This window comes from Squalius cephalus (assembly GCF_949319135.1).
Source record: "Squalius cephalus genome assembly, chromosome: 22".
Taxonomy (NCBI): Eukaryota; Metazoa; Chordata; class Actinopteri; order Cypriniformes; family Leuciscidae; genus Squalius; species Squalius cephalus.
This window is the reverse complement of record NC_137143.1, coordinates 18,593,786-18,615,520: the sequence shown is the minus strand read 5'-3', so window position 1 is coordinate 18,615,520 and position 21,735 is coordinate 18,593,786. Positions and strand designations below refer to the sequence as shown.

The following is a 21,735-nucleotide window of genomic DNA, read 5'->3' as shown; positions in this document are numbered from 1 at the left end:
ACACAGCGTCGCTGTCCAACATTGTAACTTCAACTTCGAATGTGCTTCGTCTCACGCTATCTGGACTGGAGCACTACGGGCAAAAATCCGCCGCCATCATCAACAAGAAAAGAAAATGGAGGTCATACCGTTGCATTGACCGTACGCCAAACGACATTAATGATAACAAGTAAGTATGCATTTCCAGTTGTAATGAGCACTAGTGCATGCTATTTCGCTGTTCATTTGTGCTTAATAAAAGGCAGAGATGCAGACACAGTTTGTCATATTTACATAAGTGAAACTCGCGCTCCAGTAATGGCGCCACGAGCCTCCGTATTTATTTTGATACGATAAGAAAAGATTATTCCAGATGGAGAAAACCAACCTGGGACAGAAGAATAAACAGCTGTATTTTGATTAATAGCTGTTGCTATGTGAGTTTAAACGCATGCCTGTTTTATTTATGTTAATCTTATTTTATTACAATTTGACTGTACGTTATTTTCTTAAGCATTTAACTTACATATCGCTATGTAACGTTACCCGATTGCATTACTTACGTCTTTTAAAACTGTGATTGAATTTTTATGCAGTGAAGTTTTGATTTGTACTGTGTCGACAAAGTGGGTGTGTGCGGTTCTCTGCACTAACGTTTAATGTGGTGCACAATGTTTTTGTGCTTTTATTTAAGTCTAATTTATTGTAATGTTAAGTTTGTTTTTGTATTTTTCTGCATGAATGGAAGGAATGGAAAGCTAGCCCTTGCAGATACGGATATGTGTGACATATTTTTGAAAACTTGTTTAAATATTTAAAATCTTTAGCATGTAACTTAATGCATGGTTATGAAATCTCTCTCAATTATTTTGTCATTTAAATGATAAAAAATTACGTGTAGACTATAACCGCTCCTCACGTGGCAGCTCTCCGTGACCGAAACCTACCAGTGCTCTTACTACATGCAGGCGAGTCGGTTCACGAAAGTAGTCTGTATGATTCCCTCGCGACACTGTGGCACACTAAATAATATAGAAATACAAAAAGCATACTTATCAATAACATCATAATCAGCAACATATACGTAAATAATGTTTTATTGGAACGCCGGGACGTAGGAACCACGTGATGGCGTCATTGCTCGATGACGAAAAACGGCAGTAAGCGCTATTCGAAAGAACCGATTCGCAGACATGTTCGATTTAGCTCCATTTAGCTCAACTATATTCAGTAATATTCAACGCTATATACACACAGACTCGTATGTATAAGTCTAAGGAACAAAATAGCAGGAGTAAAATGATTTCTTCTGAAAGAGTCAGAGAAATGGAGGTCGTGCGCTAGCTATTAGCTAAAGCTAACGGGCAAGTAACACATCTCAATATTTAATCCTGGAAGCTTTTTGTTTTATCTCATTTTGTCGCCTTTACTACGCTTATGTGTATTTTACAGCAAGTAACGTTAGGGCTTATAGTTTTGCTGAGTTGCTCGTGTCAGTTTTGTTGGCGTGTAGCTACTTGTTACTATGGGCGGCCATTGCAGAGCACACAGTTGCATTTCTTATTTATTACCACCAATGTAGTGTGCAGGAATGCTGTATTCATAAATATACCACTCTTTCTGAAAATGCAAATGCATCTTTCCTTAAATTAGGCCTACATTTGTCTAGACAAGGGTAATTTTATGGATCTCAGGACACTTTTAATAACTAGGCCTTAAGCACATTTGAAACGTAAATTTTCTTTTTATTCTTATTTGTTGTGTTTTGTATTATCTCAATATTTTTGGTTAATGCATTACGTGTTTTTAGTAACTTAAGTCGGTTGGGTCTATTGCAGTAGCCTAGTTGATGAATATTTTTGGTGTTTGAGCTAGCAAGGATTCAAATATATGGCAAATTTAATTCTGTATAGAATGTCCATTTGCTTATTCTATTCAGGTAAACTGGTTATTTTTGCAAATGTATTAACTGTAGTTTTTTTTTATTTTATAGAATTGTAGACATAATAATTAGCAATTTATGTCACTCTTAGACATCTATCCAATGTTTTTTACCAACAGTGTGCAACATTATGTGACATAAACTTGCATATTTTTGTTTAGTTGATCTTGTGTAACAGTTTTGGTACATAATTGGAGAGCTGATTTTTTATTTTTCTTGTATAACTTGGACTAAACTGGCTGACTAGGAACATAGATTACATACAGAAAAAGAGTTATGTTGTGCTGAAAGGACAACCTAGCACATTGAGTTGACCACCTTAACATGAGAGGTCAAGTTTTCATTGCTAAATTTTAACTATTCTTTTCATTGTTTATAGATCAGTATCTTAAATAGAAGAGTTCCAGTCATCATAGCAAACAGGTACAGCATTTCACTACTGTTAGTATGAGAGACTGCATGTTTTTTGACAACTGAAGTCCTACTGTTACTGTTTATCGTAGTGAGAGTGGTTGACAGTAATTGTGTCTTGGAAACTCATAAATATGACTTTACCTCCATTGCCAAATGCATGTTAGAGAATGCAGGTGTCTTCTTAAAGCAGGTCTGGTTTTCGCTAGATTGCAGTGTTAAAGATGTATACAGCCTTTATTAGCCTAATCGTTATTAATGCAGCTCTTGCCAATAAAATGATCTTCATTGTGATATGCTGCATCATGCTGAGTTCTGTTAGCCTTAAACCAGATATATTTGATATAACTATCACATCATACAAAAAAGTCCATCTATTGCAATTGTATGAAACTCAAAATAATCAAAAGTAGTTTTTGCATAATATGAAATTAATTCCTAGTGTGTAAACATGTCAAATGAATTAAACTGAATGATGAAAATTCAATGCATTGACTGTGTAATTCAAAAGTGCATTATAATTAGACTACTAGAATAATACCCAATGTAATAAATGTATTACACTGTTGTATGAAACTTAAAATACACAATTCAATGGTGGAGGTTTTCAGTAGTAATACAAACTTGATATATGCATGTCTATTTATGTCTGCTTGAAAGAGTGTATTGATTAGTCTTTAGTCCTTTTCAGAAGTTTCAGGAAAAATATATTCAAACTCAAAATGCACAAACTTTTTATGATGAAACCTTTGTCTATAAATTAAGTAGATATGTTTTCAACTGATCCTGCTTATTTTTTAAGAATAAAATCATTTTATGGAATATTTTCGACTACTGTTCCACTGATGTGATATTCTATTTGATTCTAATTCTTGTGGTGTGTGTGTGTAGACTTGAAAGAAGTCTTGTTCACCCAAGGCTGCATTTGTAGTTAAAATAAAATATAGCTAAAAGTGTAATATTATGAAATATTACATTTAAAATAATTGTTTCTATTTTAGTGTAATTTAAAATGTAATTTTTTATTCTTGCCATGGCAACTTCTTTTTTTTAATAAATTCAATGTTTCCTTGCTGAATAAAAGTATTTTCTTTTATTAAAAATCTTAAAAAAAAAAAAAAACTTTTGAACTTTAGTGTGTGTTTATATATGTTCAGTTCAGTGTACCTATTTTATGCAACATTTACACAATTCATAAACTATTTAGTTTTACTGTATAATTGACAATGCTGTGAGTAAAATTTGGAATTTACTTGTGGGAAATGGTTAATATTAGTATTTGTATATGCAAAGTTGTGTATTCATTCAGGGGACATCATTCTCTGAATTATACAGTTTGAACATGTTCTAGATATTAATTATATTAAGATCTTTAGAAATATTTGTTTAATGTGATTTAGTTGAGAGAAGCCCAGTGTGCACTGTAGGAACAAGAAGAGAAATAGTTTCCATCAGTGTCATGGTTTTGTTATTGTTGTCTAAATGGTTTAGAGAATATTTTACACATCCTTAAATTTCTATGTAGTGTATTTTAATTTGACTACACTCTGAATGCAATAGATCAAGGATGGAGCACTTTTAGACATCTCAAGCATGTTAAATCCTTTTTATAGGCCTCAATACAATTTACTAAATGCATGCATGGCACATCCAAAGGAAAGATTCATTGGCACCTTCTACTAGGATTCCACAAGGCTTCAGCTGAGAAGACTATTCGCTTAGGTATTTGTAATACTCTTTGGGAGTTGTACTCTCCATTAAATCTTTGTTCTTTCTTAATTATAGATATTCTGTTTGAAAAATAGTGTCTCTCTGCTATGGAGGAGAGTGTGAGCCCTGAGCTGGTTCAAGCCCATGAGCCTGAGCCCAGCCAGGATCCTGTGGATACCAGTTCACAAGGTACCCACGGCCCACTCCACCATTGACTCCAATCAGGATTTCAAATTGGGAAATTATTGAAACAGGATGTAATCATTGAGATTTAAGAGTTCCTGTCTATTCTGTGCATGCACTGGAAAACATTAAATGGCTAAAAATGGCTTAAAATCTTTTTTTCAATGTGTGGTGTGACGTCACACCATATCAATTAACATGTTTTTACTGATATTGCACCTGCATTTTGATTGATTTATCAGCTTGGATGTACATATCAGAGTTTTGTTAATCAAATTGCATATCTCTAGCATTTAAACATTTATTGTGAACTAATTTTGCTACATTTCACACACAGAACCAACATCAGTCTCAGACCAAGTCAAAGATCAAAAAGACCAAGGTGATGTTAGTGAAGACAAAGTAGAGGACCCTGACAAATCCACAAAGCCCTTACGCGAGTTTAAGAAGACTTGGGGCTTTCGTCGGACTACCATTGCTAAGAGGGAAATCCCTGGAGAAATGGCAGCGGAGACTCCAGAGGGCAAGGGCGCCCCAGTGCGTCGTAGCGGCAGGCAGGCAAAGCGCACGGACAAACTGGAAGAGTTTCTGGTCACTGTGAAGCGAGGAAGAGGAACGGGCAGGAGAAGTTGTCCTTCACGACTTGAGGGAGGGGATCCTCCATCCCAGACACCAACCGATGCTGAAACTGCTTCCGAGGCCAGCTTTGACGGAAATGCCGAAGCCAAATCAGAGGAACAGAAAGTGGCCTCACCAGAGAAAAGGGGCCGGGGAAGGGCGAGGAGGGCAGTGACGCCTAAAGCAGGCGGAGACTCGGTGAGTGATGATGGCAGCTCTGAAAACGAAGATGAGGCTGAGAGTGAAGTAACGAAAGAGACTCAAGAACACGTTGAGACTGAGGCCAGTGCTGAAGATGGAAAGGATGTGGAAGCAAAAAAGGAACAAGCGATGGATGTTGAGATGAAAGAAGAGGAAGATGTGGAGGAGGGTAATAAGAGCAAAGAGAAGTCCTCAAATGAGTCCATAAATAGACGTCCTACCAGAGCAGTCAGTAAAGATTCTAAAAGAGACCCTAAACCCAAAATAGGAGTGAAGCTCCGCAAAGAGAAGAAAGAGAATGAGGAGGAGGAGGATGACGATGACGATGATGATGATGAGTCGTCGTCCAGTGATTGCGACAGTGATGGTTATGACCCTAATGCACTTTACTGCATCTGCAGGCAGAAACACAACAAAAGGTACGTGTCTTTGTTAAAGGTGCATGAGATACTTTTTAGCTGATATGCTGGATTCTGGGTGAATTAGATGTAGATTTAGCGGAGAAAAAAGACTAAGAAACAATGTTTTTGAGATGTAAATAATTGTAATAATGTTTGTATATAAAATGGGTATATGTATATAATACATATTTTTATATATCCAAGTTATTATAAAATGACTAAGAATATTAATGAAATAATCAGTTTTAATTATTTTAATAATATTGGTATACATATTAATTATATACAGTATATGTAGTTTGTTTAATATTATGCACTTTTGTGTTAATGTATTTATCACTTGCATAAAATGAAAGAGATTTTACAGAAGTTTACAGTGTGAAGTAAGTACTAAATGTAAAAAGAGCTCTTATGTGAGTGTGATCAGCAGAAGATTGAGAGTACAAAGGAACAAAACTCAAGTGTTTTTATACCTTGTAAGTTTGTGCACATGTATCGCTCAGCGTATTTAAAACTAAATCATGAGTTTCACAGAAAGCCTAAGCAGTCTTTATCAGGCCATGGAGGAATCAATATGAGTGCTAGTAAGTGTTTTGTGTGCTAAAACTATTAGGTCTTGTGCAAGTTATTGGTGTCACGTACATCTTAAAACTAAACTGTATTGGCATTGCCCATAATAAGTATGAGTTTGACACAAATGATATCTGTATTTGATTGACTTGTGCATCTGAGGGTGTTTTCACACAGCAGACATAGTTTGATCTATGTGGGGCACACACTGTATGTGTGTTGCATTCCTGTACAGATTTTTTTCTGAACAAGCTCATGGTTAGCAAATATACACAACAAGCTTTCATTACATCTTGAGGTATTCTTTTAGTTGAAAATATTAAACGATGTGTGTAAACAAAAAAAAATACAGATCGAAAGCGTTTAAGCCGAAGCAGACTGTGCCAGTTATCCAGTCAGCATATGGTTATTGTGTTTATATTATTTCACATGTTCATGTTGAGGAAAACGAATATCCACATGCTCAGGTGAAAGTTGGCTCCTCAGTCTGATAACAATAAGGCTGGATGAGGAGAAAATGCGCTCCGCCGAAAGACTCTGCAGGGACACAGATAACAGTGTGTTAAGCAAAGTTTCTTACAGCACTTTATGTTTTCTGTTCTTAAACCTGTCTCCCTCGACGAAACTTTAAGGAAGCATGTGTCTCGATCATTTTGCTATCAGATAAGTTATCTTCACGGCTCGTTGGGTACAACTGTGCTTACCTGCAGTTGTGAATGTCTTTCCTCTTTCGATTGGTGTTTGGATTTCATGTGATTTCATGGTGGTGATATGATAAATCTGTTTCACCCCACAATGTTTCCACACGACAATGTTTCTACACGACGTGTTGATCCATTTGATCAAAAGTAATTCCATTTTGTAAGGTCATTTAGTAAAATTATTTTGATCGAAGACAACGACTTTCTGTGATCAATGCAATCAACTTGTTAACCAGCTCCACAGCGCCACCCAGTGCATTGTTATAACTGAGTTTTAGCAAGGAAAAGCAACATATGTAGCACGACCCTAATTTCCAATGATATATGACCTATACTTTTTAAGTTGCGTTGTTTTTACTGATTTCTATAATTATTGTTTTTCATAAATCATCAGCAGTAAGGAGGTTGTCAGATTGCAGAAAGTGTTTTAAGCCCAAGTTGAAAGGGTCAAAATTATGAGTATCCTGACAAGAATGATTGAGACAGGTTCCATAATTCTGTATTGGTCCATCCGATTTCTTTGTTAGTAGTTCATTTAACACTTGAATAATGTTACACACTGTCCTTATCAGGCAAGATGCAAAAAAAGTGTCATGTGTTTGTTTGAAGCAGAGATTGTCCTTTGCTTGCTTTCTGTTTTTGTCAGCAGAGGTTTTATGTCTCTTGTGGATTTAATGATTATTGAGGGTGTTTGGTCATTGTTTGCATAGGTTCATGATCTGCTGCGATCGCTGCGAGGAGTGGTTTCATGGCGACTGCGTTGGGATCTCTGAGGCACGTGGCCGACTGATGGAGAGAAATGGAGAGGACTATGTCTGTCCAAACTGCTACACACAGAAGGGGCAGATTTCCAAGTCCGGCTCCTCCACAGCAGCTGCAGAGAATGGCAAACGGCCAGTAGCTGGCCTTCGTAAAACTGAGACCGGTCTCACTACAGCATCTAGCACTTCTGCAGCCACCACAGAGGAGAAAGCTTCTGATGACCTGGGTATCAAGGGCAGGATCGAGAAGGCTACCAATCCAAGTGGGAAAAAGAAAATAAAGATTTTCCAGCCGGTATGTCTACGTATGAAACACGAGTTTGAATACTGCACTTTTTTTTTTACACATTTGATTTCATGGTGTTGAAGAATACAGGTTCTGGATACAGTTATCAATGCTTGGTGCTTCCATGCTTGAATTTCGACAGTTTATTATCAGTGACATTTTTTAAATGATAAAGTTTAACTTTAATTTAATGTAAAATTGCAACATCAATATCTGATTCAGATTATTCATACAACTGCTTTTTTATGCCAATATTTGGCATTTAGCAAATTTTAAAGCTATCATCTATGTGATTTTTCAATGTTTCATTGTATAATATAAGCATGAGTACCAGGTTTGACCACAACATTTTTTAGCTAATGTTGGGAAAACATCAAAAGGAAATCAGATGGCAGCGACAACATTTGAGAACCACACTTTTTAGCACCAGTGCAAAGCATGAAAAATGTTTTTATTGGGTTTCATGTTGTTTTCTCAACTGAATACCTTTCCTGCTAATATAAATGGGGGTTTGTAACAACCAAATCACTTGAATTTCACCTCCTAAAGGCATCTAATTATGATATTAAGATATGGTAAGTTTTCTTTTTTTATGAATGTAATAATAAAGAGATTGCCTCATTAACAATTAAACTAAAAGGTGTCTTTAAATGAGCCACACTTAAAAACATTTTGAAATCAACAATATGCAAAGACTAAATACTATTAAAGTCTAATAATTGATTCTAAATTATTTGATGTCAATATTTGCTCATCTTTTTTGCTATCTTATGTATTTCCTATATCTTTTAACAATAATTGCAAAATTCTATGTTTTTTGTTTGAATTTTTTTTTTTTTTAATGCTGAAAAGTATAACAAAAACAAAAAAAATCATTATTCAAAATATTCACAAGTCTTGTGACTTTGTTTGGGTTAGCATGTTAGCATGCTACTATTACTATTGCTGCGGTATATAATATCTGTTGAATACCCAGATGAGCCACTTGAGTCGCCAAAATGTGCAGTATACAACTGAGCTTGTTGCTTTTGGATACTGTATTCTGCAATGCAATGACTTGACTTTATTTCTAATGCCATGGATGACCTTGGAGTTAATATTAGCCAAAATCATCTTTGACTCATTTGATCAGGACACAGAATGTTAAGACATTTTTACTCAAAATTGAGTTTAAAATTATAAGTAAGCATTTTTAACTACATAGCAATGTATTGTCACATGACCACATTAAGTTCCATTTTTAAAACTGATAGTTAAAACTAAAAATACTACTGTTTAGCTTGCTTTAAAAAAAAAAAAAGTACGCTACAAACGGTGTAGATCTACTGCCGTAATGTAGTGGCCACGGAGGTTTGACATCCCTGAGTTTTTAGCAGGTGACTGCAGTTGAGGGATCTTCCCTCCCAAAATGCATTGGCCCTGGCTGTGAGAGAGATGCCCTCCCTGACTCTGTCTACTGTGGGAACGACTGCATACTCAGACATGCTGCTGCCGCCATGAAGATCATCACCACGGATGGAAAAGACTCCAAACAGAAAGAGAGGGGCAAACCCAAAATGCAGAAAAAGACCACAAATAAATCACCACAGAAGGTATTATTAATAGCCACCTAATAATAATCATGCAATATCCATTTTATTAAGGCTTTAATGGTGGGAAATTATTTTACACATGGATTATGGCTGAATGACTGTTATATGAGGATACACTTACATTAGTGTTTAGGTGTAAATTGAAAAGTTTTTAATCCAGTAGTTGCTAATTCAGGTGCACGATAAATCAGGAAAACAGGTATTGTATTTGCTCTTTTTCTATAAAGCTATAGGTAATTTAAATCTTTAATTCTCTATTTTCAATAGATTTTGCTCTAAATGTAAAAAATTGTTGCATTTTTAATGGTGTGAAATAGCTGATGTTTTTCCTCGATGTCTTAAAAAAAGCAATTTAATGAAAAAATATATATTTATAAATATGACTATTATTTTTTTGTGGTTTATATATTCAATGTGCTGTGTGTATATATATATATATATATATATATAATATATAATTTTTATTTATTTAATTTTTTTTAAATAGTTTTTTTAATGCTGACAGTGCTTTCTGTTCTTGTCTATAGAGGAGTTCTGGACCAGAAAGGAGGTCCTCTAACCAAGGTGAGGAGGAGGAGGAGTCAGAATCTGGGACTGAGGAAGAGGATGATGATGAAGACAAGCATGCAGAGGAGCATCCGCCCCCTCCGGCCATGTCATCCTGGTCCAGTGACCATAATTACATTGCAGTAACGCCAGAAAAGACTACACCCATATCAGCATCTGTGTTAAACAAAGCGTGTATGTATCTCTCTGAGGGTTTTCCACATTTTTTTGACCTGTCTCTACCAATGATGGGGGTGTTGAACTGTCAAGAACAACTGATTGAAATTGTTGCAGCCTAAGGGGATTCAAAGATCTAAAAATAGCTGCTCTTTTTCTGGTGTAAATTGGACTGAAATTGAAATTACGTGCCTTTAAAGGATTTTAGCGCCAGAATTTTAGCACAGCTATAATTATGGTTTTAAGCTGGACACTCTGCGCTACATCTTAAATATTTTGTCAGTGTTTAAGTAACACTACAAGATGCTAATATTTGAAAAATACCTGTATCAGGTCATTCAGAGATCCAGAACAGGTAAGTTTAAAATAAGATAAATATGGTAAGTATTTATGATCTAAAACGCATAAAGACTGTATTTTACAGTCTATTTATAAGTACTTAATCTATTTTATCTAACTTTCTCCGGCACTAAAAAAAGTGATCTAAAAATTTAGATCCTAGGGATCTGAGCCCAAACTGTAGTGCCTTGCCATGATATGCTTTTGTAAAGCTTTCTGATAAACATCTACAATGTATGTGCATGTGAATTTGAGTTTCTCAATGTGTGGAATACCATTGCCATTTATCTCCAATCTCTGCCGTCATCGGGGCAATAACTTCATCCGAAACGCTGTACTGACCGCACACCTGATCAGGTAGGTTTTGGTGTCTTTTTCTCCTGCCCTCCTCCCCGACTAAGAATAGAACGTCTCTGATCACATGGACATTTGACTACAGTCCTGTTACATAATAATGAAGACATGTAACTTTTTAACTAACAGCTTTTAGTTTGATATTTCCTTTGACTTGCATGCACTGCATTTATAAATCTTGAGTGGACAAAGTGGCATTCAAAATAAAGTGAAATTGCGGATAATACTCTGCTGCCCCTGTGCTTCAATTGTGAGAGAAGTCTGTTTATTGGATGACAACATGGGATGTCATGGCCTCTGCCTGCTTTTGGCCTTTGTCAGCCTTCCGCTAAATGTCACAGTGTGTTTTGCAATAAGAAGCCTACAGTCCTTGGAGCCGGCCTGAGAGAAGAACTGTGGCGTTTCAGAAAAGTCCAAGAGCCCAGAGAGTAAGCTGATGTAATGAGGAACCGTAATGAAGAACAGCTGAGGACGTCATTATCACCCCACAGCAGACAACGACAGAATTCACATGCCTCATTATTGCAGCACACAGGGATATGTCTAGCTTTGTTTATACATATACACAGAATGTAGAACAATGCTGATACTCTTGTCTTATTGCATATTTAAATATGAACAAATTACATATTGAGAGGTTAGTGTACTTGTTGAAAGCTGAATGCAGTTGATTTGATGCAGAGATTGAATTTTGTTTTCTGCACTAGTAGGAATGATTGATTACTGGAAAGGGCAAGTTTTCAGTTTGCCATATGCAAAAACATAGGAGGACACCTTAAGCTAATGTGGGATTTGTTTGATACCTGAAATTATGAATTAGAAAATCAAAAATAATGCCAATCATTTTTGTGTCTTTGTCCCAGCAACTTTTTTAAAATGGATGAATGACATTATGAATGTGACATTAGTTTACATAAGGTTTCCTTGGATGGTTTGTGTCTTCTGCTTTTAGTGTTGATCAAGATATGGAGAAATTTGTCTGATAAGAATAACACATGAATGGGATTACTCTGATGTTCTGTAGTACATTGTGTACCTTCACTTGAAAGTGCTTTTTAAGGATGCATTACTGCAATACAAGGGAGCTTAGGTCCACTGTGGTTTATCGTACACTGGTTATATGTTCAGATCTCTAATCAAATTGACTTTGAAATTTGTGTTATGTAGCTGGTAAAATATTAATCCTTTATACCTCTGATTTCACAGACAAGGCTTAAGCCTTGTCTCAGACTAAAATGCATGTTTGAACTGAAAGCGTCTTGCACTGACATTTCTTAAAATGTCAGTGCTATTGTTTTCTCAAAATGCACACCAGTTTTTTTTTTCCCATGGCATGTTTATAAAGCTACTTAAATGTCCTAACTAAGGCCTAATCCTGGCTTAATCTAAACCCTGTCTGTGAAACCAGGCCATAAAGTCCTTATGTAATGTTTCCTTGAATTATTACATCACGATTTCCATTTTTATTCTTTATATATTCAATGTGCGGTATTGTTGCACATTAGCAGTACTTTCAACATTTTAATTAATATAATTGATCCCCCCCCCCCCCCCCCCCCCCCCAAAAAAAATATTTCTTTTGGTTAGTGATATATAATGGAAAATTATTAAAAACAAGGCAGCAGTGAATCTTAATTTGGCTCATGTGGTATGAACCCTTCGTATTTTTCTTCAAATTAGCCATATATAAAAAATTAAAAAAATGTAAATTTACATACCAAATAATAGCTGCTATGTGCTCCAGTTTGTTGGTACATTATTTATGCTACCTAGTCACTTTCTGAATATTATGATTAATAAATTGTTTAAAGAATATAATTAAATATATACAAATACATCTGACTGGTCTGAGTCAGGTAGTCCTTAAACTTGCTTAAAGATGATTGTAATTTTTTTCTAAAATAAAGTTTACATGTTCAACATTTTGTTGTTTGTGTCTTTAATCCAATTCTTGAACTGGTAATGGTGGTCTTCATATTCAGTAACTTGAGAGAAAATTATTACAGTTTCAAGGCAAGGCACTACAATTGTGCATTTCACACTACAATTTTTTTTTTTTTTTTTTTACCAAATGAAGAGCTATTTGGAGTAATTTTGCCATTTCTGCATTCATGAATCCTTTTATTCCTTTTGTTGTCCTGCAGCTCCCCAAAAAGACAAAGAAAAGGAGGGCAATGAAGAGGTCAAACCAGAGAAGGAGACTGCACCCGCTGACAAGAAACCCCCTGCTACAAATGTTGCTCCCAAAGGTGGGAAGAAGTCTCCTGGCTCCAAGGGGACAAAGGCTGCTGCTGCCACCTCTCCTCTTCCCAAAGGCAAAACAAATGCAGCACCTTTGAGCAGTGGCAGAGAGTTAAGAAAACAGCCCATACCGCAGGGCAAATTGAAGAAGCCGGGACCTCCCCCACCACCAATTCCGGTTTTATCTCCTTCAGGCCCCCCCGGATCTCGCCACCATGCCTCTGGAGCTCTTCGTGTTGGCAAAAGCACCTTTACTATCCCAAAAAAACAGCCACAGGCAGGGCCAAAGGAGTCTGCAGAGCCTGGTCCCTCTCCTACCTCTAGAACCCCACCTTCCCCAGTGTCATCCACCCAACACCCATTGCCTAAACCAACCCAGCCCGCTGCCATTTCTGCTCCTCCACAGCCACCGCCCAACAACCAGATGAGATCCAACATCAGACGATCACTGACTGATATCCTGTATAAAAGGTGAGCGATGATTCAGGGGTAGAACGTTTACTTTGTGCTGATCATTTTTATCTCATGAACTATTGTAGCATCTAACCTGATGGTAAACATAAATAAGAAATAAATACACATTAAAATGGAAAATAATTTAGATGAACTTATAATTGAATAATATTAAAGGTACACTATGTAACTTTAAGTGCCCTAGTGGTTAATTTAACAAAACGCATGCTCTCTGTTTATGTGCATGACAGTTCACGCCAGTACTGGGTTACTCTGGTGTGGTTGTCCTGTTCTGTCTAAACTAATATGAATATAAACACTTATTTTAGGCATACCATAGTGATTCAGGATAAGACAAAAACAGTTTGGAAAATGTATTCATGATGTATTCGCTAATTATATAAATTGTTCATTTTCAACAACAAGAACATTAACATTTACATTACATTTTTTAATAGGTTTAAATTTTTGCCTTTTAAATGTTCTCCTGAATAGTGATTAAATATTTTATATAAAATGATTTGTAATGTCATTCCAATAATTTGCATTTTTAAATTCATTATTGTGCCACAGAGTCAGTGACAGTGATGATCTCTCCATGTCTGAGAGCGAAGTGGGAAAGTTGGCCGTCAGCATTGAGAAGGAGATGTTTAACCTTTATTTGAACACTGATAACAAGTACAAGAACAAGTACAGGTCCCTTATGTTTAACCTAAAGGACCCCAAAAACAAGGTGAGTTACTTTTTTGTATATTTATTAGAGACAATTATGATCAATTGTAATGTACATATGCATTTTTAGTAGCTTTGTGAGATGTAACAATGCTGAGAGTTGTATTTTTTTTTTTTACTTGGCTGTGTGGCAGGGCCTGTTCTATCGTGTGATTGGTGGCGAGATCAGTCCTTTTAGGCTGGTGAGACTGAGTCCAGAAGAACTTCTTTCCAAGGAGATGTCAGACTGGAGAAAATCTGAGATCTCTGAGGTAAAACAAGACAGAATTTGTTTGGGTGAACTCAGATTAAATGATGCTATTTTCATGCTCTTTGCTTAAACTTATGTTCTTTTTCCAAAAGAGTCTGGAGTTAAGTGGGAGATCCCAGCCCAAAAGTGGATCTAGACAGGAGGGTGCTCCCCCAGATGTAGACATGGAGGAAGCTCCTCCTCCTATGTCTGATGGAGATGTATGTATGCCTGCCACTTCCCAATCTCCCTACTTGGCTTCTGCTGCTGTAAGTGCTGGCTTTCTTGCTTTCCTGTTCTGTCTTTTCTTCCACACACCTCTCTGAATCCCGCTCTCATTTAATTTTCCTAAAACGACTCCCTGAATACATAATTTGTTCTCACACCTACCAACTTGATCTTATTTTGTCTTTTCTTTCACATGGATGAGAATAGTTTCCTAAAGTTTAAAATTGTTCATTGACCCTCTCATTCTATGTTTGTCCTTGTTTTGTGCAGGACTCCCAAGAGGACACACGGCCTACTTCTGCACAGCAAGCACCAGTCAATGCTGGTAAAGGCAGCTCAATGCCAGATATCTTCAGTATTATGCTGAAAGACACTACAGCAGAGCATAGGGCTCATCTCTTTGACCTGAACTGCAAGATCTGTACAGGTGGGACTATATCACCAAATATAAAAAGTCACATACCCTTAAGATTTCTTGGAAAGTGCCTACTACTGGTTGTATTATATACACCTATGATCTGTCTAACAGCTAATAATTAAATTACAATTTTTGCTAATTTTTCAGGCCAAAAGTCTGCAGATGATGAACCACCATCTAAAAAAAACAAGATGTCTGCGCCTAAAAAGCCAGAGCCGTCTTTTAAGTCTAAACCAGAGCCACGACCATCCAAATCCCCTGCTGATCTCCCTCAAGTTTCCTCTCTTTCTGGTGTTGAAATGCCTTTGCCTGATTCTACATCTGTGATGGAGGATTCAAGCGGTGTATTTCCTGTGGTTCAGCCCCCAGTCACTGCTGCTTTACCAACAGTCTCTTCCGTTACAATAACTCGAAGGGATCCTCGTACTGCTGGTCATCGGTCTTCTGTGCCTCACATAGTCCCTGATATTCCTGCTATGCCAGCAAATATTCCTATCTCTGTTGAACCTGCGGTTGTAGAAGCAAAGGGTCCTTTGCCTATGCCCCCTCCTGCCCCAGCATCTCTAGCCAGAACTGTGATGCCAAAACCAGCCTCTTCACAAGATCTGCGCAATTATGGCTCAAGTACTACCAGGTGCAGAATTTATGACATTTAGTGTAAAATGCTTTTCTTTCTACATTATCATTTTAGTAAGTAGTAATATTTGTAAATCTGTTGTGTTTGCATCAGTGTGTCAGAGCCCACTCCTGAGGGTGAAACCGCTTTGTTCTTGTCTGGACAAGAGATGATGTGGAAAGGATTCATAAACATGCACTCTGTTGCCAAGTTTGTCACAAAAGCCTATATGGTTTCAGGATCATTTGAGCATATTAAGGAGGTTTGTTTTCTAAAGATTTTCTTAAAGGTCTTCGTAGTAGGTTGTTGGGTTCAAGTTGAGTTATCGATTCATTTTAACAACTGTTTTTATTTTATTTGCAGGACTTGCCTGACACCATTCATATTGGCGGTAGAATATCACCACACACTGTTTGGGATTATGTGGGAAAGTTGAAGACTTCGCTGTCAAAAGTATGAAAAGAAAACTAATTTCAGTTGCACTAGAATCAAATTCAGAACTTAGAAAGTCAACCCAATTTATATGGTACTTAGCTTTATTCATGTGCATCATTGTGATTTCTGTTTTTTGATTCTGAGTTTTATTTTTTCAGGAACTGAGTCTCATTCGTTTCCATCCAGCGACTGAAGAGGAGGAGGTGGCGTATGTTTCTCTGTTTTCTTATTTCAGTAGCCGTAAGCGGTTTGGAGTAGTGGCAAACAGCAACAAACGCATTAAAGACCTTTACCTCATCCCTCTGAGCTCAAAAGACCCACTTCCTGCAAAGCTTCTGCCATTTGATGGACCAGGTAAGCATGTACAAGGATACTATAAAATCTCTTTTTTTTAAAGAATCATCTTAGTGTCTTCCACAGACTTTTAATAAAAACTGTTTTTGTTAACATAAGGTAAGCATGATTAAAGTCTGTCTGTATTTTAACTCTTTATTCTGTAAATGGAAAGCTTGTTCCACAATTTACAAAATGGAAAACAATTCTTGGCCAAATCAAAAGTGCTACAAAATGTAACTCATACAATGAGTTTCTTCCAGACAAAGTTGTTTGTGTGCTTTTTTTGGTGTGTTCTTAATTCTGTCTGCAAGTTGTCATGTATTTTATGACTTTCTAATAAAATATATCATGAATCCAAGTTTGATGTCCTAGATATTTGTGTCTTAGCCTTATTTTTTCAGGTTCATATTTCATTTTAAGAATAAGTGTTTAATAATGGAGTTGCTCAAAGTGACTACCTATAAATGTAATATATAACTTAAGGCGTATAACTAATGCCATCTCACTGAAAAATTGCACTTCAAAATGAAAGTGCTGCCATTTATGCTGTCTGCTGTTGGACTAGCTGTAATATCATGGCAACCATGGTAAGTTATATTCTGGACATCATCCTGTCTTATAAGGAAAACAAGTAAATCGTCTAACCTGACCTGCCCAAGGAGTGATTATTATCCTGAGACAAATTGCATACAGTTTTGTTGATTAGAATTGTCATTATTGGCACAAGTTTGCCAGAGGAAGAAACATGAGCAGTGTTGTTAATAATGAAAGGCTGTTCTATCTATATATTTTATATAATTAAGAGCTTTTATGGTGTGTAAGGGAATATTTATGCTAAATTAACAAAGTTTGCGTGGTAATTACTAATTTAATGCATCACAAGGATAATTTGGATGGTACAATAAAAAACTAACATAAGAATAAGTTTGGTATAGGTAAGTTTTAACAGTTCATGTTACCAGTTTGTATTATGTGGAACAGGCTCTCTTAATGTGTATTTCTTACCTCTTAACATGTATATAGGTGTTATATCCTAGATCTATAGAAAACTTATTTGTGAAATAATGTTTTTTTATCATTTTTTTGCAGGTCTGGAACCAGCTCGTCCCAATCTCCTCCTGGGGTTGTTGATTTGCCAGAAGGACAAGAAGCGTCCTGGGGCCCCTCTGGAGAATGAGGAGAAACGTTCTAAAACTCTAAGAGATGATGAGACAGGCCTTCCAAAACCATCCATTATTGCTAAATCTGAAATAAAACAGGACAAAGTTCTTCGATCTAGTCTGGATGCCATAAGCACAACTCCCCCAGGCACCCCTCCACCCTTCAGTGCCTCTGAGTCTTTAAGTTCTATCTCTTCTGTGTTTTCCATACTCTCCTCTGTGAAAGCACCTGGTGTCAGCACTAGCACAGGCAGTAATTCTCCATCCTCCAATGTCTCAGCACCATCTACAGCCACTCCACTTCAGACTATCCTGAAAACACTTTTTGGTAAGAAGAAGCAAGATTCTGATGTCTCGTTATCACCTTCAGATCAAAGTACTGTAGATGTCCCTGTGCCCATGCTGGATCCAATTGTACAACAGTTTGCAGTCGCCAAGGGTAGAGAAGTAGAAGTGCAGGATGATAGACCATATGATCCCGAAGAAGAATATGACCCAGCTGTTGGCTATGGTGCAGAAAATAGCCATAATACAACAAAAGTATCTGCTGTCATTAATAAAACAGAGGTCACCTCTATGATAGATGATGTCGCTTATGACCCTGAGGATGACTCTCTTTTTAATGATGCTGGGGTTGATCCAAGTGCTAAAAAATTAACTGAGCATCAAAAAGTGCTTGAAGACAAACAAATTGAGGAACAGAAGCATGAGGAAGCAGCTCATCAGCAAATACCAGAGACTTTGATTTCTCAGCCTGTTACATCTCTGTTAGCTAACAGTCAATTGCTGCAGCTTGGTAAAAAGGTTGAAGAGTTGGTGGCAAAGAGTTCAGCTGCTCCAGTTATTAACCAGAGAAGAGACCCAAGGCAGAGTAGAGACCCTAGACAGGCAGCTGCAAATAGAAGACAGACTTCTGATTCCACAGAGACAGAGGAGGAATCTCCTGTTACTACAGATAAAACATTTCCACAAGAAGCTACAGTGATAGAGACATCACTAACACAAACTTGCACAGCCGCAGACACACAAACTGCACAGCTGGACTCTACTGAAGATACATCAGTAGAGGATGCAACCGCAGATATTCCCCTATTGCAAGTTACTGCCACCTTGGATTCGGTGCAGCCTGCCATCCTGCACCCAGAAGCATCTAAGTCTGAGGAAGAAAGTGAGGAGGAAGCAAGCAAGAGTGAAGTGGTGCCTTTTCTTGATATAGAGAGCACAGAAGTTTCTATTCCGTTACTAGGAGAAAAGATTGACCCAGAGTTAGTGGAAAGCTACATGGAAAACGAACCTGAAGAGGAACACAAAACGAAGGATGATCCTATTGAATCTGAGATTAAAAGTTTTGAGGAGGTTTGGCCTAATTCTGCCAGTATTTTGAAACCTGATTCATCCATTGGACAGTCTATTTTAAAAGCTGACAAAGTTTCATCCATTGGGCAGCCTATTGAGACCACTGCAACCACATATTATAACATTTCAACAATCAGTACTTTATCTACATCTGTACACTCAGGAGTGCCACAAGATGTCATCCATGACAACTCATCTTATATGGATTCTCACAGTTCCCATATACAGCATATATCAACAACAAACCCTGCTAACATTCCACCTCCTATGTCTTTTCCTCCTCCAATTGGGCCTCCACCTATTCTTGGTCCACCTCCAATGCAAGGCCCACCACCAATGACTGTTCCACCACCCATGCATCTCCCTCCGCCAATGCAGATCCCCTCAATGCAAGGTCCACCTCCTCCCCGTGGGGATAATGATCATTCTCAGTATCCAGTACCTGCTTCATATCCACCTTTCCAGAATCAGTGGGGTAGCAGTTCTCAGTTTGATGCTGCTCCAAGAGGTCCACCACCTCCAAATTTTACCCCAAGAGGACCACCTCCATTCCAACCAATTGGTCAGAGAGGTCCTCCTCCTCAGATCTTTGATAATTCTATGAATTCAATGCCCCCTCAGCATATTGGACCAAGAGGGCCACATCCAGGGCCTCCACTACCCGGGCCACCCCCTCCCAGCTTTGATGGACAAAGGTTTAATGGGCCTCCACCCCCCTTTAGCTTCTCTGCACCTAGGGTCCCACCTCCACCATTCCCCAGTCCCCCTCCAAATCCTTTTGGTAATAGAGCTCCAACACCATCCCACTTCCCAGGGCCAAGAGGCCCACCTCTGCTTCATAATATTGGGGATCATGGCCCTCCATCTAACATGTCAAGAGGACCTGGTGATCATTTTGAAGATGGTGGGAACTCTTATCATCAGGGAATAGAGAAGCCCCAGATACCCTCACACGGGCCTCCTTTTAGGGGACCACCTCCGAACCACTTTGATGGGCGAAGAGGACCTCCTGGTCCTACAGGTGAAATGTCAGGACAGCGATTTCCACCTCAAAACCAATTCCGTGGTTCACCTCAACACAGGGGATCATTTGAGGAGTCACGGGGAACTTCATCTCAAGACTTTGAAAGGCACCGGGGACCATCAGTTCAGCAGTTTGGTGGTCCGAGAGGTCCACCAGTAGGACATTATGATAAGGAAGCTGTTGGCCCACCAGCACGATTTAACTACAATGATGATAGCCCAAGTGATGTTAGAGATGTTAGACCTGTTCGTGGACCTCTGCTTCCAACACCACCTGAAGGTCCCATCCCAATACAGGGTCGTATAGGTGGACACAGCCCAGACACCCACCGCGATGACCACTGGAGACGTCACTCACCTGAAATGAGGAGGCGAAGCAGTTCCAGCAGAGACAGTGCAGAGCCACATAACCGTCCAAGTAGATTTGATGGTGGTTCGCGTGACAGAGATGCCCCCTCAAGAATGTCTGAAGAGAGGCAGCGTGACTTGTCTGAGGATAGGAGGAGAGACAGAGACAGAGAAGGTGGACATGGTGGAAGATCATGGGGCTGGAACAGGGAACATGAGCATGAACGGGGCAGAGAAAGGGATCGTGAAAGAGACCGGAGCAGGGAAAGAGAAAGGGAGCGGGGTCGCAGCAGGGAAAGGGAAAGAGAACACAGTAGGGAGAGGGATCGGAGAGAGTCTGACCGATACGGAGATGGAGACAAGAGGAGAGACCGGGATCGAGACCGAGACCGTGGCAGGGAGAGAGATCAAGACCGAAAAGACCATGATCGAGACAGGGAGAGAGATCAAGACCGGAAAGACCATGATCGAGACAGGGAGAGAGATCAAGACCGAAAAGACCATGACCGAGACAGGGAGAGAGATCAAGACCGAAAAGACCATGACCGAGACAGGGAGAGAGATCAAGACCGAAAAGACCATGACCGAGAAAGGGAGAGAGATCAAGACCGAAAAGACCATGACCGAGACCGAGCAAAGAACAGAGACAGAGATAGAGACCGTGACAGAGATAGAGACAGGAGAAGAGAACGCTCAAGGAGTCGGGATCGAGAACGTGGAAAAGACCGTGAGAGAAGAGATCGGGACAGAGAACGGGACAAAGACAGAGGCAAGGAGAAAGACAGAGACAGACGGGACAGAAGCAGGAGCAGAGAAAAGAAAGAGGAAAGAAAAGAAAGATCTGACAACTCAAGGGCAAAGTCTACAGAATCTGAAAACCCATCATGAATGTCATTCATCTTGACTGCTGACTGACACACTTTTTGTTTCTTTCTAAATTTGCATGGGTTTGAACGTTGCGTTTGAAAGTCCCTTTTGTACTTTCCTTGCTGAATATTTTATGCTTTTTACTTACAAGTCCTTGTTGTTGATAACATCTTCAGGTGTACTTATGTGGTGATAATTTTGTCAGCACAACATACACTCTCCCTGTACTGCTATTTTAATGAAAACTTCACAGATCTTCACAGATAAAAAAAACAAAACAAGACATGTAAATATGTATGTTTGTGTATATACAGGTATGTTTTTAACTACTTTTTTTCTAAATAGAGAAGTCATAAGCCATATAGCTTTAAAATTGTTTAAAGGAAAAGGTCTTTATGGTAAAAGCTTAACCACCGTTTCATGAATATGTCTGAAGGCTATTGTTATTGATTGGCCTGAAGGCACTCCAAATGTTCATTTCATTTGTTCAATAAATTCTGTGATTGTAAAACATATTTTTGT

The 21,735-nt window shown here is 38.2% G+C and overlaps 1 protein-coding gene across 11 annotated transcripts; it reads left to right on the top strand.

Annotated features, from left to right (window-relative positions):
- On the top strand, positions 1 to 21,721 carry dido1 (death inducer-obliterator 1). 11 transcript variants are annotated; one of them, XM_079857683.1, is made up of 18 exons: positions 68 to 169; positions 2,301 to 2,344; positions 3,946 to 4,054; positions 4,138 to 4,231; positions 4,563 to 5,463; positions 7,427 to 7,772; positions 9,140 to 9,355; positions 9,883 to 10,096; positions 12,916 to 13,483; positions 14,039 to 14,198; positions 14,332 to 14,448; positions 14,540 to 14,695; positions 14,925 to 15,081; positions 15,220 to 15,706; positions 15,803 to 15,950; positions 16,052 to 16,141; positions 16,282 to 16,477; positions 17,549 to 21,720. In XM_079857683.1, the coding sequence occupies exons 4-18, from the start codon at positions 4,150 to 4,152 to the stop codon at positions 21,232 to 21,234; spliced, it is 7,524 nt and encodes a 2,507-aa protein (XP_079713809.1). In that variant the 5' UTR covers positions 68 to 169; positions 2,301 to 2,344; positions 3,946 to 4,054; positions 4,138 to 4,149; the 3' UTR covers positions 21,235 to 21,720. The 11 variants fall into 11 exon arrangements, with proteins under 11 accessions (XP_079713802.1, XP_079713807.1, XP_079713799.1 ...); XM_079857679.1 differs by having other exon boundaries at positions 9,137 to 9,355; XM_079857675.1 differs by lacking the exon at positions 3,946 to 4,054 and having other exon boundaries at positions 4,118 to 4,231; positions 9,137 to 9,355; positions 14,540 to 14,647; positions 17,549 to 21,721.
- The last annotated feature ends 14 nt before the right edge of the window (positions 21,722 to 21,735 follow it).